Below are 18,758 nucleotides of genomic sequence, written 5' to 3'. Positions count from 1 at the left end.
AGTGAGCAAATTTAACTTAGCAATATGAGATCTTTCAGAATGGCATAGTGAGAGTCCCTGTGTCACACAGAAATTGAGCTCTGGGATTCAAAACAATTGTCACTGCATTCAAATCCTATTACAAAGCAGTGTGCACATATGAATTTAAGACAGTGATCAAATCATGTTCCATGAGCCAAGCAACTTAAAAACAGAAATAATTGAACCTGACAGCCCACGTGAGGGTGACTGGACAATCCCAAAGCCCTGGAGCTTGAGGATGTGGTAGCGCCATTATGACCATTATACCTCTAGGAAAAAGCCACTTTCACAACTGTGACTTCAACCTATGAAATTCTTTTCTGCATATATGTGGGAGGAGGTAGGCAGTACTGATTATTGAGTAAGAGCTTGAATGCAGAACCAAATACCAGCTGGGAGCCCTGGGGACAAATTATTTAACCCCTCTATGTTTCGGTTCCTCCACCTGGAAAACAGGCATGACAATAAATCTGTCTTACAGAGCTGTTACCAGAACTAACTAAGATAATGCAGCAAAACTCTCAGCACACCATATCAAAGCAATAGGGTTATTATAATACTATTATTATTACCACTGTGCTTTCAGAGAAAAGAAAGCTCAAAGTTCACATTAACTTGACATGTTTAAACTTTTGGGTATTAGGGGTATTAATCATTGTAATCTTTCTGTTACATTAGGGACACTTAGATTGTTCCAGTCTTTATATTATGTTATACACTAGGATGTTCTCTCCATTTTGATATATTGGCTTGTGAAATGCTACATTCTCCCTGTATGATTGAGAGTATCTGCCCATTGGAAAATGGGATTATCATGAGATTATCAGGTCTCCAGTTCTCTAGTCCATGTTTATACCCAATCTTAGCTGCATCTCCTAGGAGCCACTAAATAACTTTCAGCTTTAAGGAAAACAGGTACAAATTTCTTTTTTTTTTTTGAGACGGAGTCTTGCTCTGTCCCCCAGGCTGGAGTGCAGTGGCGCTATCTCTGCTCATTCTAAGCTCTGCCTCCCCGGTTCACGCCATTCTCCTGCCTCAGCCTCCTGAGTAGCTGGGACTACAGGCGCCCACCACCGCGCCTGGCTAATTTTTTGTATTTTTAGTAGAGACAGGGTTTCACCGTGGTCTCGATCTCCTGACCTTGTGATCCGCCCGCCTCGGCCACCCAAAGTGTTGGGATTACAGGCGTGAGCCACCGCGCCCGGCCCAAATTTCTAACTAGCAATCACATATGATGATTTTTTTTTTTTTTCCTGCTGTATGCTCATCTCTGCTATCTACTTTGGGGCCTAAAAGTATGTGTGCTGTTCTGATAGAGATTTTAATTCTATGCCCTATCCAAACTTTGCTACTCAACTGGCTTTTTGGTTTGTTTTCTGTAACAGGCTTTTGCTCTGTTGCCCAGGCTGGAGTGCAGTAGGGCAATCACGGCTCATTGCAACCTTGATCTCCCTGATTCGAGCAATCCTCCCACCTCAGCTTCCCGAGTAGTTGGGACTACAGGGGCATGGCACCACATCCAGCTAATTATTTTGTATCTTTTTGTAGAGATGAGGTTTCATCATGATGCCCAGGCTGGTGTCGAACTCCTGGGCTCAAGTGATCTGCCTGCCTTCGCCTCTCAAAGTGCTGAGATTAGAGGCGTGAGCCACTGCACCTGGAAACTGTTTTTTTTAATTATCCTAATTACACAATTCTAAGTGTTTTAAAGTTACAAAACAAGATCTCTATTTTTTTTAAGTGCACTGCACAGGAAAAAAAAAAAAACATGTAATTACACAGGTTATTACATTGATAATTACCTGTTATAATTACATTTTTATATTCCACTTTGGTTCAAGAAGTTTTGGTTTAATTATAATTTCATGAAGGCATGACCATTTGTAATTTCATTAAAGAATGTATACCTTTTAAAGCAAATCTGTAGTGTTTTACATTAATTCCAGGAGTTATAAAATAATGACATTTTAAGGTATGTGTATGTGTGTGTGTCTTAAGCAAAAACATTTCCTCACATCCTGTGATCCCAAATCTCACTGTTTTCTCACAGCTGAAGTCCATGACATGATTTTTTAGAATGATGGCCATCTTTAAAAGAGTAATGTTTATTCCATCTTGGAGACCTTTAGGGAGAGATATATCATAATGTTCCAATTTCTACCAGTACTTACTATAAAGAGCATTTATGTTATATTAAACCGAAATCCACTCCAGCTGCTTTTTAAATTCATTTCTTTCTAATCCGTCCTCAGTAGAGATTTTAAAAACAAACAAACAATCAAACATTCTCCAGGACATCCGAAAGATGTACTCTTTAACAACCCTCAGACATTCGAAGACTGTGATTAAGTTCTTTTCTGCTTCTTTTGAGATAAATCCCTTCCAACTTCTCCCCATGGGATCAATTTTTTAAAAACCTCCTGTGGACTCTATATGTGTCCAAATCTCTGTGATTTGATGCACAATAGCTTTTACAAGGAAATGACTCAATAATACATCTAGGTTCCTAGTTCATAATCTTGTGCTCTGGTATACCAGATGCCCAGATTACCTTAATGACTTTATAAGAATGTCCGGTAGGTATAAATTTACACACCCTGCTCTAGAGAACATGACTAAGAGAAGCTGTCTCCACAAAGATATCTAGATGGCTGCTCCCCAACCGCAATCAGCTTTCAGACATCTTATCCCTGGCATGACAAACTCTACAATGCCAGTCACCCTCCAGGGCTCCCCACTCCATTTGGAATCAGGCTGAGTGAGGCTAGACTCCTCCTGAAATCACATCTCTGTCCAACTTCATCCTTCTCCCTCACTTAGAGGTTTCTCTTTAAAGCCTTCTTTCAATAAGCCACTTGCACAATGCTATATAGAGTTTGGATGTCTCTTTCCCCAAACCTCATACTGAAACTGAATTCCAATACTGGGGAAGGGGGCCTAAAGAGAGGTGTTTGGGGCCATGAGGGAGGATCCCTTAAGAATAGTTTCATACCCTGTGGAGGGGTGGGGAAGGTGATTTCTCACTCTATTTGTTCCCCAAAGAGCAGTTGTTATAAAAGAGCCAGGCACCTCCCTTCTCTTGTTTCTTCTTACCAAGTGATCTCTGCACACACTGCCTTCCACCGTAAGTGGAAGCAGCCTGAGGTTTTCACTAGATGACTACTCTCCCAGCAGGTAGAATCATGAGCCAAATAAACCCCTTTTCTTTGTAAGTTACCCAGTCGCAGGTATTCCTTTATAGCAACACTAAATAGACTAAGATACACAAGAGTCCCTGTCTCAGGCTGTGCTTCCAGGGAATCAGATGGATGACACCCGGAATGAAGAAAAGTTTGGACTAGGCACGGTGGCTCACGCCTGTAATCCCACCACTTTGGGAGGCCATTTGAGGTCGGGAGGATCATTTGAGGTCGGGAGTTCGAGACTAGCCTGGCCAACATGGTGAAACCCCGTCTCTACGAAAAATCCAAAAATTAGCTGGGCCTGGTGGCGTGTGCCTGGAGTCCCAGCTGCTTGGGAGGCTGAAGCAGAAGAATTGCTTGAACCTGGGAGGTGGAGTTGCAGTGAGCCAAGATTGCACCACTACACTCCAGCCTGGGCGACAGAGCGAGACTCTGTCTCAAAAAATAAATAAATAAATAAATTAGCCAGGTGTGGTAGCACGTGCCTACCTAGAGTCCCAGCTATTAAGGAAGCTGAGGCATGAGAACCGCTTGAGCCTAGGAGGTCGAGGCTGCAGTGAACCATGATCACGCCAGTGTACTCTAGCCTGGGCTACAGAGCAAGACCCTGTCTCAAAAAAAAAAAAAGTTCATGATGCCAAAACATCAGTGACAGTCAATGACAAACTTTAAGTGCTCTTTTCTTAATCTCCAAAGGACTTTATTTCTGACTTTCACACAGATACAGTCTTGTTGGAATCAGAAACATACATTAACAGATCAATGTGTAATACTTAATGATTAGATCACATTGACTTGAGCAGTCTTCAGTATAAATAATTATTTTTAAGGAAATGTGATTATTAAATCATGGTCATAGATCTCTCTCAATTTCCTATAGACAGTGCTTCCAGTTAAAATTGCAAAGGACATATTTTCCTACAATATCACTCATCAATGCTGAGTATTATCATTCCAAGAAATTTACTACTATTCTTTTTTATACAAGGCTTTAAATGTGAGTGTATTCCCTTCCCTCTTCACCCCACAACAAACAAATTACTCACATAAATGAATAACCTATAGCTTCCAAGTATGGGCTTTCTACATCTTATGGAATTAGTAAAAGATTTGAATGTCCTGAACTTATTTGCCAAGAGCTATGTAAGGCCTTAAAATTGGTACAGGCACACCTCATTTTACTAAGTTTGACTTTACTGCATATCACAGAAACTGTGTTTTACAAATTGAAAGTTTGTGGTAGCCCTGCATCGAAGAAGTTTATCAGTGCCACTTTTCTAACAATATGGGCTCATTCTGAGTCCCTGCTGTCACATTTTGGTAATTCCTACAGTATTTCAAACTTTTTCATTCTTATTACATCTGTTATGGTGACCTGTGATCTGTGACCTCGGATGTTAATATTGTAATTGTTTTGGGGAGCCATGAACCTAAACATATAAGATTATGTTATGAACCTAAACATTATGAACTTAATGGATAATGTGTGTGTTCTGACGGCTCCACTGACGGGCCATTCTCCCATCTCTCTCCCTCCTGCTCAAGCCTCCCTATTTCCTGAGACACAACATATTCAAATTAGGCCAATTAATAACCCTGCAATTGCCTCTGTGTATTTAATTGAAAGGAAGAGTAGCATGCTTCTCACTTTAAATCAAAAGCTAGGAATGAATGATTAAGCTTAGTGAGGAAGGCATGTTGAAAGCCAGGGTAAGCTAAAAGCTAGGCCTTTTGCATCAAACAGTTAAGTTGGGAATGCAAAGGAAAAGTTATCGAAGGAAATGAAAAGTGCTACTCCAGTGAACACACAAATGATAAGAAAATGGAACAGCCTTATTGCTGACATGGAGAAAGTTTGAGTGGTCTGGGTAGAAGATCATAGCAGACACAACACTCTCGTAAGCCAACGCCGAATCCAGAGCAAGGCCCTAACTCTTTTCAGTTCTATGAAGAGATAAGGAGGTGTGTCTTATAATAAATCCAGAAACTGTTTTTTTGAGAACACCAACAAATTTATGTGACTCACTTTACTGCAATATTCCCTTTACTGCAGTGGTCTGATATCAAACCTGCAATAGCTCTGAGGTATCCTGGTACACAGAAATTGTTATTTAAAATCTGCCAATGACCTAGATCTCCCTAAGCAACTTTTTTACTAATGAGCTTGACTTTCTTAAAGCACATGTGTTAATTATCCATCATAAAGCTATTAGAAAGCATTCAGTAAATAAAATATTGAAATCCTAAATTAAGCTATATTTTAAAATTACACTAAAAAAGATAGTACACTGAGGTTTGTTTTGTAAATTTCATTCTTTTCAAATGATTTCAGCTTACAGTAATGTTTTACATATTAGTTCTTTGTAGCCTTTTTCATTTTGATCTTCATTTGTATGTGATATCTGGGTTTTTAGGGGCGTGATGAATCGTGGTTTTATAATTTACAGTGGGAAAAGATCCATCAATGAAATCAAATTCATGCAAATGAAACAGAGTGGACCAAATTGTCTTGATCTGAACATGGGCAAAATTTTTCCCAATATGATGACGCCCACCTCCAAATGGCACATAGACAATCTTCTCTCCTGTTGAGTTGTCCTGTAATCACTGATCAGGATTCAGATCCACAAGCTCCACCCAAGTGTCTTGAAATTCTTGATTGACAGTGGGAGATAAACCTGTTTGGTGGCCTGGAGGAATGGTATGTCCTATCACACCCTCTGAGGCAGTTTAGCCATTCTCAGTATAGTCAATACAGGAAGTCTAAGTCTTAACTCTTTCTATACAGTCATTATACAAGTTTCAATCTTTTTTTTTTTTTTAGATGGAGTTTTGCTCTTTTTGCCCTGGCTGGAGTGCAAGAGCGAGATCTCGGCTCACTGCAACCTCTGCCTCTGCATTTCTCCTGCCTCAGCCTCCCATGTAGCTGGGGTTACATGCGCGTGCCACCACGCCTGGCTAATTTTGTATTTTTATTAGAGATGGGGTTTCACCATGTTGGCCAGACTGGTCTTGAACTCTTGACCTCATCAGCTGATCCGCCCGCCTTGGCCTCCCAAAGTGCTGGGGAGGTTCAATCTTGAGCCGGTCATAAGTTAAAGAAGGTAGATCTTCTCCACGGACAATTTTCTGCTTCAAATAACATTTTTCATGACATGTTTCATCTCCGGCTATAAAGCAGCTCATTTAGGAACCAGTAGTTGAGGATGTATGTGACCCTGAGAACAGTCTAATAAGCAGCCCTATGATTTCCTCATCTGCCGATAGGCACTCACTCTTGTCTGTAGAATCCAGCAAAGTTTGGAGAATGCTTTGGATTTTTTCTTCTGGTTTCTGTGTTTCTGGGTTGCCTTATAGACAATAGTCGTGCTCTCAGTGAGCTTTGTAGCTGCTTCTGCAACCACGCAGAGGCGGCCAAGGTGGCTGCAGCCAGGCCAAAGGCCCGAAGCCACCACTCACATATGCACACAGCTGTGCCACCTCTCCCTGAGTTGACTTCTGATTTCCTTTCCATGTAAACCATGGCTAGCTATCAAATTATGACCTCAGAAAGAGCTTCACACGATTTTTTTCCTCCACTTTCTCCCCAACTTGAAAGTATTCCTTTCTTTTTCAGTTATAGAAACTTGCTGTCTGAAGTGGGCTACATTAAGGCTACTTTTTAACATTTTCTCTTGCCCCAAGAACATTGGATTAGGCATATCACATTCAACTCCCTTCCCAAACACAGGTGTCCTGAGATGACTGTAGACATCTTCTGCATTCAGATCTTTGGTTTTACCATTAAAAAATGGTGCAGTCAGCTGGATGCAGTGGCTCATGCCTGTAATCCTAGTACTTTGGGAGACCGAGGCAGGTAGATCACATGAGGTCAGGAGTTCGAGACCAGCCTGGCCAACATGGTAAAACCCTGTCTCTACTAAAAATACAAAAATTAGCCGGGCGTGGTGACAGGTGCCTATAATCCCAGCTACTCAGGAAGCTGAGGCAGAAGAATCACTTGAACCCAGGAGGTGGAGGTTGCAGTGAGCCGAGATCATGCTACCTCACTTCAGCTTGGCCGAAAGGGCAAACCTCCATCTCAAAAAATAAAATAAAATAAAATATAAAAAAAAGTAGTGGTGCAGTCACATCTCTCTCCGGGAGTAAATGTCTTGCTTACCACAGAAAAACTAAATACGGTCCATACTTCTCTTATGCCCGTACTTCTCATATGCACTTTCTAGAAACTCAATTGAACTTTTCCCAAATGTATGGCATGCCCAAGGAATAGAATGGGAGAGAAAACATATGATGAGCATTTTGCACCAGCCGGCAGCTGGGCTAGGTGGTTACTGTTGTGGCAAAGCAGACCAGGCTGAGGATGAAGGTGCAGGAGATGAGCAGCATGGACAGGAGTCTGTCACTTTCACCTGCCACCCACTCTACCACCTGTCCCAGCACCGACCTGCTCATCTGCATTCCAATTATAATCTTTTAGTTATTTTTAAATGTACAACAAATTATTGTTGACTGTAGTCACCCTGTTGTGCTAGCAAATCCTGGATGCTATTCATTCTTCATTCGTCATTCATTTCCTACCCATTAACCATCCATACTTCCCCTCACCTCCTCACTACCATCCCCAGGCCCTGGTAACCATCATTCTACTCTCTATCTCCATCAGTTCAATTGTTTTAATTTTTACCTCCCACAAATGCGTGAGAACTTGTGCAGTTTGACTTTCTGTGCCTGGCTTATTTCACTTAATATAATGTCCTCCACTTCCATCCATGTTGTTGTAAATGACAGAAACTCACTCTTTTTTATGGCTGTGTAGTGTTCCACTGTGTATATGTATCACATTTTTTTAATCCATTCATCTGTTGATGGACACTTAGGTTGCTTCCAAGTCTTGGCTATTGTCAACAGCACTGCAATAAAACATGAGAGAGCAGATAACTCTATGCTAACTTCCCTTCTTTTGGATAGATACTAGCAGTGGGATTGCTGCATCATACGGTAGTTCTATTTTTTGTATCATGAGGAACCTCCATACTGTTCTCGATAGTGGCTGCAATAATTTATATTCTCATCAACAGTATATGAGGGTCCCCCTTTCTCCATATCCTTAACAGCATTTGTTATTGCCTGTCTTTTGGATAAAAGCCATTTTAGGCCAGGCGCAGTGACTCACGCCTGTAATCGCAACACTTTGGGACGCCAAGGCAGGTGGATCACCTGAGGTCAGGAGTTCGAGACCAGCCTGGCCAACATGGTGAAACACTGTCTCTACTAAAAATACAAAAATTAGCTGGGCATGGTAGTGGGCACCTGTAATCCCAGCTACTCAGGAGGTTGAGGCAGGAGAATTGTTGGAACCTGGGATGTGGAGGTTGCAGTGAGCCAAGATTGCGCTGCACTCCAACCTGGGTGACAGAGCGAGACTGCATCTCAAAAAAAAAAAAAAAAAATTAGCCAGATGTGGTGGCAGGCACCTGTGATCCCAGCTTTTAAGGGAGGCTGAGGCAGGAGAATCCCTTGAACCCACTGAGCCAAAATCTCGCCACTGCATTCCAGCCTGGGTGACAGAGTGAGACTCTGTACCACAAAGCCATTTTAATTGGGGTGAGATGATATCTTATTGTAGTTTTGATTTGCATTTCTCTGATGACCAATAATGTTGAGCACCTTTTCACATGTCTGTTTTCCCTTTGTATGTCTTCTGAGAAATGTCTATTCAGATATTTTCTCCATTTTTTAAATTAGATTATTGGATTTTTTCCTATTGAGTTGTTTGAGTTCCACATATATTGTTTATTAATCCTTTGTCCGACAGGTAGTTTGCGAATATTTTCTCCCAGTATGTGGGTTGTATTTTCACTTTGCTGATTGCTTTGTTTGCTGTGCAGAAGCATTTTAACATGATGTGATCCCATTTGTCCATTTTTGTTTTAGCTGCCTGTACTTTTAGGGTATCACTCAAGACATTTTTGCCCAGTCCAATGTCCTGGAGAACTTCCTCAATGTTTTCTTTTACTAGTTTCATAGTTGAGTCTTAAAGATTTGTCTTTAATCCATTTTGATTAGATTTTTCTATATGGCAAGAGAGAGGGGTCTAGTTTCATTCTTCTGCATATGAATATCCAATTTTCCCAGCACCATTTATTGAAGAGATTGTTCTTTCCCCAATGTATATTCTTGGCACCTTTGTTGAAAGTGAGTTCACTGTAGATGGATGGGTTTATTTCCGGGCTTCCTATTCTATTCCATTGGTCTATATGTCTGATTTATGCCAGGACCATGTTGTTTGGTTACTACAGCTCCACAGTGTAGATTTGAAGTCAGTTAATGTCATTCCCCCAGTTTTGTTCTTTTTGCTCAGGATGGCTTTGGCTATTCTACGTATTCTGTGGTTCAATATACATTTTAAGATTATTTTTTCTTCTTTCCTTTTCTTTGGGGGGTGGGGGTGGATGGATTCTCACTCTCTCACCAGGCTGGAGTTCAATGGAACGATCTTGGCTCATTGTCTCCACCTCCCCGATTCAAGCCATTCTTCTGCCTCAGCCTGCCAAGTAGCTTGCTACAGACAGGCGCCACCTCGCCTGGCTAATTTTTGTATTTTTAGTAGAGACGGGCTTTCACCATGTTGGCCAGGTTGGTCCCGAACTCCTGATCTCGAGTGATCTGCCCGCCTTGGCCTCCCAAAGTGTAAGTTTATTTCTTCTAGTTCTGTGAAGCATGTCATTGGTATTTTGATATGGATTGCACTGAATCTGTAGATTGCTTTGGATAGTATAGCCATTTTAATGATATTGACCCTTCTAACCCATGAACATGGAATAGTTTTCCTTTTTTCTTTTTTTTTTTGGTGTCCTTTTCTTGCATCAATGTTTTACTGTTTTCATTATAATGAAAGCTTTCACAATAACAGCTTTCACTTCTTTGGTTGAGTTTATTCTTAGGTATTTTATTTGTAGCTATTATAAATGGGATTACTTTCTTGATTTCTTTTCAGATTACGTATTGCTGGCATATAGAAATGCTACTGATTTTTATGTGTTGATTTTGTAGCCTGCAACTTTACTTAATTTATCAGTTCTAATAGTTTTTCAGTGGAGTCTTTGGTTCTCTTTTATTTCTTTCTCTTGCCTGATTGCTATAGCTAGGACTTCCAGTACTATGTTGAATAACAGTGGTGAAAATGGACATCTTTGTCACATAACTTTTATTACAGGATATTGTTATAATTATTCTATTTTATTTTTAGTTATTGTTGTTAATTTCTTATTATGTCTAATTTATAGATTAAGCTCTACCATGGACATGTATGCATAGGAACATAAGAAAAAACATACACAGTATGTATAGGGTTTGGTACCATCTGCAGTTTCAGGCATTCACTGGGGGTCTTAGAACATATCCCTTGCATGTAAGAGGGAACTACTGTATATTAAACTAAACTGAGTACATGTGTGCCACTGTTTCAAGGTTTCAGACCTTTAAGATCCCACTCAATGGTTGCTATAGGTTGAATGTTATGGTTTCTACGTGTTGAATGTTTGTCTCTCCCCAAGCTGATGGTGAGAATTTGGTAGCTGGTGTGGTGGTGTTAAGAGGTGAAACTTTGGGAGGTGATAGGGTAGTATTACTGTCATTATAAAAGGGCAAGTTTGCCCCCTTTAGCTTCTTGGCATTCCTCCTTCTGGCTTATAAGCATCCAGCCTTCCTCCCCTGCAGATGACATGGTACACAAGGCGTCATCATAGGAGAGCATAGTCTCACCAGACATCAAACCTGCTGGGGCCCCTTGACATTAGATTTCCCAGCCTCCGGAACTGTGTGCCAATAAATTCCTGTTCTTGATGAATTATGCAATCTGTGGTATTCTGTTACAGCAGCACAAAATGGAACAAGACAATGGTAAAGTCTTAACTCATTCAATGTTTCCTTGGTGGTTTGAAGGTTTTTGTCAATTTCCAAACCTGTTTATTTGGGACTTATCTGCACAGTACTGAACCAGCTGTTCAAAGTGAAAATTCAAGAATCAATGGGTTTGTTTTTCAACAACAAAGCAGGCAATCTCTTAATAAATTGCTGCCTTACTAGTATAACTGCTGCTCTAGTATCCTAAAGGTTAATTAGGCTTCTTGTAGTGCCTAACTTAACTCAGAGGGAAATAAAAATAAAAACAAAAAACAAACACAACAAATTATAATTAATATTTACTTAGATATGAAAGTAAGTATAACCTTTAGATTATTCAAAATTCAGTTTGTGAAGGCATCTTATAGAACTGATATTTATAGGCCAGGTGTGCTTGCTTACACCTGTAATTCTAACATGTTGGGAGGCCGAAGGGAGAGGATCACTTGAGCCCACAGGTTTGAGACCAGCCTGGGCAACATGAGGAGACCCTGTCTCTGTAAAAAATTTAAAAATTAGCTGGGTGTGGTGTCACACACTTGTGGTCCCAGCTACTCAGGAGGCTGACATGGGAGGATTGCTTGGGCCCAGGAGGTTGAGGCTGCAGTGAGTTGTGATCGCACCACTGCACTACAGTCTGGGAAATACAGTGAGATCCTATCTCAAACAACAACAACAACAACAACAACAAAACCAAACCTGATGTTTGCAATGTTTTTAGCATATTTGATTTTTATTTAATAATTAATCTTTTACCACTGATTATGTTCTTTTCAAAAGGCTTGTGAATTTTTCCCGTTAATGTGGTCCACAGATCAAATATATCTGCCATTCATTCATTCGTTCGTGTTTTCATTGACTATAGCAGTTTCACCTCGCAAAGTAGAATGCTTGTATCAAGTAAACAGAATAAATATTTTATCTGACAACATGGGTATCTGATTCCTATACCCCTTGATGGCCCCAAACATTTTTACACTTCAGGAAGCCAAGTCCTCACAAATATAAACCAGGTATCTGCATGCTTACCCTGGCAAGTGCTTCCTCAATCGTGATCATCTTTTCCTTGACCATCATCATTAGCTGAATCCGCTCCTCATCGCTCATTGTTATTTCACTGGCAACGTAACCAACGTCTTCTCCTGGAGATTGAGGACAAAGAATAACAGGAGTGAAAACAAGAACAGCGAAACAGAACGTCAATGCTGAATATCTGCTGTCTCAGGCGAGGGAAGAATGTTGCTCAGGACACTATGTATGTTGAACGTTACTGATGAAGCAAAGGGTGGGAAAAATATGCTGCTTTTAAAGAAGCGAATAAGCACCTCTGATTGAGAAACAGGCTTGCAGAACATGTGGATCTCACCATGTCACCCTAGAAACAAATCCTTCAAGATGATCAGAGCCTTTGAGATGGTGTGCCCAGTGGACGGGTTTTGGAGGAAAGTAAGAGAGGGCTCCTCACTATAGGTGGAGTAAAGATCTAATTTATACACCCAACTGGATCATACAAGCATTCCAAGGCTCCTTCAGCTGTGGGTTCTCTGTGTCCTTTCATTTGAATATAAATGAGAAGAAAATATTTTTGCAAAGAAGTAAGAAAGAACCCTAGGTCATGACAGAGGAAGGAAGGTCACAGAGTCCAGACCCACAGCCTGGCAAAACCTTCCAATCCTACTAAGCTATTTCACTGTTATTATTCCTTGAAACTAAGTGCACCCGGGTGAAGAGGTTCATTCCTGTAATCCCAGCACTTTGGGAGGCCAAGGCAGGTGGACCACTTGAGGTCAGGAGTTCGAGACCAGCCTGGCCAACAAGGTGAAACCCCGTCTCCACTAAAAATACAGAAATTAGCCAGGTGTGGTGGCAGGCACCTGTAATACCAGCTACTCAGGAGATTGAAGCAGGAGAATTGCTTTGAACCCAGGAGGCGAAGGTTGCAGTGAGCTGAGATCACACCACTGCACTACAGCCTAGGTGACAGAGCAAGACTCCATCTGAAGACCAAAAAAAAAAAAAAAAAAAAAATGCCAAGTGCAAATCACAGACATGAAGCATGTTCAGTTAATCAGAAGAAGGGTGCCATATAGGTCTGTATCTGAAAGTATTATTGTCATAAATTGGTTTCCAAACTGCGGGAAAATCAACTTCCAACTCACACCTGAAGGCAGCTAGAACTGCAGAGATGAGAATGTTCTGTTAGATTCCAAAGATTTTCCTACAGAGCAAACAGACTGCTATTGCCTCTAGTATATCTGAGCCACACTGGGCAATGGTGCCTCTGGTCAGCGTGTGGGGAAGGACATGTTAGTGAACATCAGCTGTAACATCCCCACTCCAGTCCCGCACCCTGCTCTCCTCCCCATCTTTCTCATTCATACTTTTTACCAGCTTCCAATACCGTTAGGATGCCCAGCTGTGGCTTAATTTGCCTTTGGTGTAAAGGACAGAGGGAAAGAGTCTGCCTGTAGACTTGCAGGAAACCATTTCAGGCACAGCTGACTTTGGAATTTATGTTGCCCTGTATTTCCATCTCATTTCCATTTAGTAATCAATCAATCCAAAAATACTCCTCAAGTTCCCTTTGCTACTTTCACAGGGAGAATAACAGTGTGTGCTGGGTGAAGACAGAAGCCTGCTGGTTTGATTCATTTTACTGTCTGTGTCACCTCAAATGGCAGAGAGGGTGATGGGAAATTGGTTGGGTTCTTTAAAAATTCACGATAGGCCGGGCGCGGTGGCTCAAGCCTATAATCCCAGCACTTTGGGAGGCCGAGACGGGTGGATCACGAGGTCAGGAGATCGAGACCATCCTGGCTAACACGGTGAAACCCCGTCTCTACTAAAAAATACAAAAAACTAGCCGGGCGAGGTGGCGGGCGCCTGTAGTCCCAGTAACTCGGGAGGCTGAGGCGGGAGAATGGCGTGAACCCGGGAGGCGGAGCTTGCTGTGAGCTGAGATCCGGCCACTGCACTCCAGCCTGGGCGACAGAGCGAGACTCCGTCTCAAAAAAAAAAAAAAAAAAAAAAAAAAAATTCACGATAGCTGGTAAACTGTTGGCTTCCTCCTTCCCTCCCTCTTGTACCTCTCCCTTTCTCCTTAGCTGTCTTTCTAAATTAGACTTTTTTTTTAGAATACAAGGTTTATTTTGAATCACAAGTGATGCTGGGTGAATACAAAAAACTGGGAATGCTTAAAAGTAGGACAACTTGAGAAAAAAAAACCATGTGGAATGTTGCCAAGGAACCCAGGTGTGCTGTGACGTGTCTACTGTTCACATCCATTTTTCTCATTTCCACGTGTACAGGTAATTAGACAGACGTTCCACACAGCGCAGGACACTAAGGTTTGTAAAGCAAAACAAGTAGTGTCACTGGTGATCAAGGAAAACTTTATATCTACTGATAACCTCATTCAGTTGGACTGGAATCTGGAAGTGGATTTGCTCCGGTTTCTTCTCTGAATACTGGGGAAACATAAATTATGTAACTGAGCCTCAAAGGGATGACATATTTACTTACTATATAAACAACAACAAAAGACACAGCCAAGAGTAGGGCAGAACTCCCTTCACAAAGCCGCCCAGGCAAATTCCCATGATGTCAGACCACTGGAGTTTCCAGGGGCAACACCCCATAACCGTCCCGCTGCAGGAGAGCATCAGAAGTTCAGAAGAATGCAGAGGCCCTCAGTGGGAGCACGGACAGGAGAGCCCCAAACCAACACATGCGAGGGCTCTCTAGGCCCTTTCAGGCTAGATCTTGACGAGAGAAAAGATCTTTCTGAGGTTGGTGCGACTGAGAAAACTAAAGATTCGGCCTCTGCTCTCAGATCTACGAAAGGGAAGAACTGTGAACTTGTCCCCTTTTGGTTTTTTTTTTTTTTTTTTTTTTTTTTTGACTTAAAGAAAAGAAAATCACTGGGACAAAGTCTTAAAGTAACAACAGGAATGTCAGAAAAGTTGAACATCTTATGGGCACATGCGGTGAGTTACGCTAACTTACAGCATCCACTGAGATTAACAGCACAGGCTTCTCCACATGTTAGAGCTGAAAGGACCTACTGTCCGCCAGCTGCATTGCAGTACCTTTTGAAGTCTGTCTCATTATTCCTTTCTGGTTCTTTCGGAAGTTCTGCCAGAAATACTTATTTTTCTTCTTCCAGTCTCCTTTTCCTTTAAAAAAAAAAAAAAGGAAGAAAAAGCACAAGCAATAAATTCATTAATAACAAAAGTAGCCTCTTCCTTATAATTCAAAGCTGGTAAGAATACTTTGATTTCACAAAAGGACAGTTTTTTCTTTCAGTTTGTGAAAGAATGGGAGATGGCTATAAAGTTGTTTAAAAGAAATGCAAATTTCCTAGTAGCAAGATATGGTGCAGTGAGGTTAAGATGAAAAACAGAAACATCAAAAAGGAAGGCAAAACATGCATTCTTGTGTTTACTTTGATGTTTGTTTAACTAGTATGCCTAATTTGGCCTCGTCTTGCAGTGTATATCCCCCCTTTGGTCTTAGCTACAATTATTTCAACTACACCACAAATAGGGTATTTTAAGAAGCTCACTTTGTTTTGTTGTTATTTCTGTTGTTGATCTACCCTTGGTTTATTTCTGTTACTCCAGATTTAACGACAAGAACAGAATGGTTGGTATGTCCTGGGCCCACAGGTCAGGGGAGGTGGTCCCCTGGGTCTGTGGGTCTGGCCCCCACTGTTATTCTCAGAAGTGTGGTCTGCATGGGTCTCACTATGGCATGCATATGGCACTCCCTGGCATTCAGGCTACCTGGTGACCCACCTACAGCTTACCCAGGGCACAAAGAAAAGAAAGCCTGCAATCAGGCCGTGACATCTCCCAAATGGGTCTCTCTCTACCCGCCCCACCCCCCATCCTTTCCAGACTACTGCGGTGACTTTCAAGTGAAAACAAACTCGCTGCTATAGCTAGACATTTTTAATATGTGGTAGGGTTCTGATCATCAATAATATGTAATACCTTTTTAAAAGCAAAGCGAAAGGGGAGAGTAAGCAAAATGAGTGGGTAGAGCAGTCCTTTATTCTTTACAAATAAAAAGCAGCAGCAGTGGTGTCTGCCATCGTGCTGATGTGGCACATTCAAAGTAGCAGCTCTGTCACCACTTGTTGTCTGTCTGGTTGCTCCATGGCCACTGGAAATAGGACCCAGCGAAGTGATGGGTTTCCCCAGTCTAGACGGGTGGTGCCAAGCAATGAAGCAGACATGTGGGAACCATGTCTATGGTGCTCCCAGGCTAGAAAGGGCGTCGTCTGTCAAAACAGGATGCCCGTACATTTAAGTTTTGACAGTCCCCAGAGCCGTGGGAATGAAACCGGAGCCTTTCCACCAAAGACAGAGCTCCATGGCAAGTTTTGTATCACCCACTGCCTTTGGGCTTAACACTGAAGCAAATGTCAGACATGCAGGGTTAAAGTTGACTAGTTATTATTAACTCAACCTTGCTCTTGGACAGTTCAGGAATATTTCTTTTCTTTCTTTTTTCTTTTTCTTTTTTTTTTTTTGGTTGAGATGAAGTCTTGCTCTGGCGCCCAGGCTGGAGTGCAGTGGTGCAATCTTGGCTTACTACAACTTCTGCCTCCTGGGTGCCGGCGATTCTCCTGCCTCAGCCTCCTGAGTAGCTGGGATTATACGCACAAGCTACCACGCCCGGCTAATTTTTGTATTTTTAGTAGAGATGGGGTTTCACCATATTGGCCCGGCTGGTCTCGATCTCCTGACGTCATGACCCGCCTTGGCCTCCCAAAGTGCTGGGATTGCAGATGTGAGCCACCATATCCAGCCTATTTATTTTCCTTTTAAGAGACATGGTCTCTTTGTCCAGGCTGGAGTGCAGTGGTGCAATCACAGCTCACTGTAGCCTCAAACTCTTGGGCTCAAGGGATCCGCCCACCTCAGCCTCCCAAGTAGCTGGGACTACAGGTGCATACTGCCATGCCCAGCTAATTTTTAAATTTTTGGTAGAGAGCACATCTTGCTATGTTGCTCAGGTCAGTCTCTAACTCCTGGGCTCAAGCAATTCTCCCTCGTTGGCCTCCCAAATTCCTGGGATAAGAGAAGTGAGCCACTGAACAGGCTGAGAATATATTTCTTTAACTATAAGCTATATTCCCTTCTTCCTTCTCCCATTTTCAAGTTTCTGAAACAGAGATACAGCCTAATAAATGGTAATAGCTAACATTTATTCAGCTACTATATCCAGGCACTTTGCTATCTAATGGCAAATTTCATTTAATACTCAATTATATGATGCATCATTGTTCCCACCTAGCAGATGAGAAAACTGAGGCTTGGTGCAAGTGAGCTGCACAAGGTAATAGCTATTGAGTTGGCAGATTCAAAGGCAGGCAGCCAGGTTTGATTGAGTACTTATGTCCCTAATCACTACCAGCCACCCACCCTCTGACCCAAACAGAATAGCTGTTACTAAACCAAGAGTGAATTTTATAATCAAGAATATATAAAATATGCAATGCCTTAATTATGCATAATCTTGGATCCAAAAAATTCCCAATTGAAAGATGTATCCAAAGGACATTATTAGGGACACAGACCCCAGGATTTTTAGAGCAGCAGTAAATTTTTAAGTCTGCGTAATATTCCACCATATTGGATGTGCCATAAGTTAATTAACCAATTCATTCTTTGCTGGATATTTAGGTTGCTTCTAATTTTTTCTCTATTAACATAGAGAATATTCAGTCATGGGAAAATGCTCATAACGTATTCAACTTAAAAATTATAAAACAGTATGCAGAATATGATCACAATTATGTTTTTTTTAAATCCCCTAGAAAAAGGAGAATAAAGATGTACATCAAAATCGTAACAGTGTTTATTTCTGAGTAGAAGGATTATTGTGGGTTTTGTATTTTCACATGTTCATGTTTTCTATAAAGTATTAAAATAATTAAATAGGTAAACCAAGAAAAGTGGTACTGACCTACAGCGTTGTCTTCCGAGTTTGATTTATGAAGAGGGTTCCTAGAAAAGAAAAACAAATCAGATTACCAGGGAGCCTTGCTTTCATGGGAGAACTGAAAATCCTCCTAACTAGTTTGACCCGGCATCAATACTACTTAATACAGCCAGGGAAACTGTTACAGGCTATTTACCATTGGCTTTTTCTACCCGTCTGCTGACTTCCTAGAAATAGACTCATGTGCCATTTGCCGACATTTATTAAAGACTCACTCGAAGGTGAGACCTGTAACATTAAATGAAGAAGACAGACTTCACTAGATCGTGGAAGTGCCTTTCATTCTGCGAACTATTAATACAGTGAAGTTACTGCCATTGGGAAGTCTCTTGTGGAAGAGGAAAAGAGAAAGCAAATAATAATGAAAACATAAACTCAGCACCACAAATGCCACTTGGGCCTGCAGATAAGTACAGTGGTTGGCTCTAGGAAAATGAAGGGGGCAGGGAGGCGGGTGAGAGACCCACAATAGGATATTGAGTGCCCTTAATAGAGGGGGTGGCCAGTACATAGTTCCTCCAGTTGGTTGCTGCCAGTTGGCAAGTGCAATGTCTATCCTGCTGAATCTTCCAATGTTCAAAGAGAAGCCAGAAATCTGTATTTTGTTTTTGTTTTTGAGACAGAGTCTTGCTCTGT

The 18,758-nt window shown here is 41.5% G+C and overlaps 1 protein-coding gene across 4 annotated transcripts in view; it reads right to left on the bottom strand.

Moving 5' to 3' along the window:
- Positions 1-18,758, bottom strand: part of SASH1 (SAM and SH3 domain containing 1) — a 289,530-nt gene that overhangs the window by 64,559 nt on the left and 206,213 nt on the right. For all 4 annotated transcript variants that reach the window (XM_045390350.2, XM_074037208.1, XM_045390348.2 and 1 more), the window contains exons 5-7: positions 18,087-18,127; positions 15,200-15,286; positions 12,141-12,253 (exon numbers count right to left, since the gene is read on the bottom strand). In XM_045390350.2, coding sequence (XP_045246285.2) covers positions 12,141-12,253; positions 15,200-15,286; positions 18,087-18,127 — 241 coding nt within the window. The remainder of the gene's footprint in view (positions 1-12,140; positions 12,254-15,199; positions 15,287-18,086; positions 18,128-18,758) is intronic.

Source organism: Macaca fascicularis, chromosome 4, assembly GCF_037993035.2.
Source record: "Macaca fascicularis isolate 582-1 chromosome 4, T2T-MFA8v1.1".
In the NCBI taxonomy this organism is placed as follows: Eukaryota; Metazoa; Chordata; class Mammalia; order Primates; family Cercopithecidae; genus Macaca; species Macaca fascicularis.
This window is presented reverse-complemented; position numbering and strand designations above follow the sequence as displayed.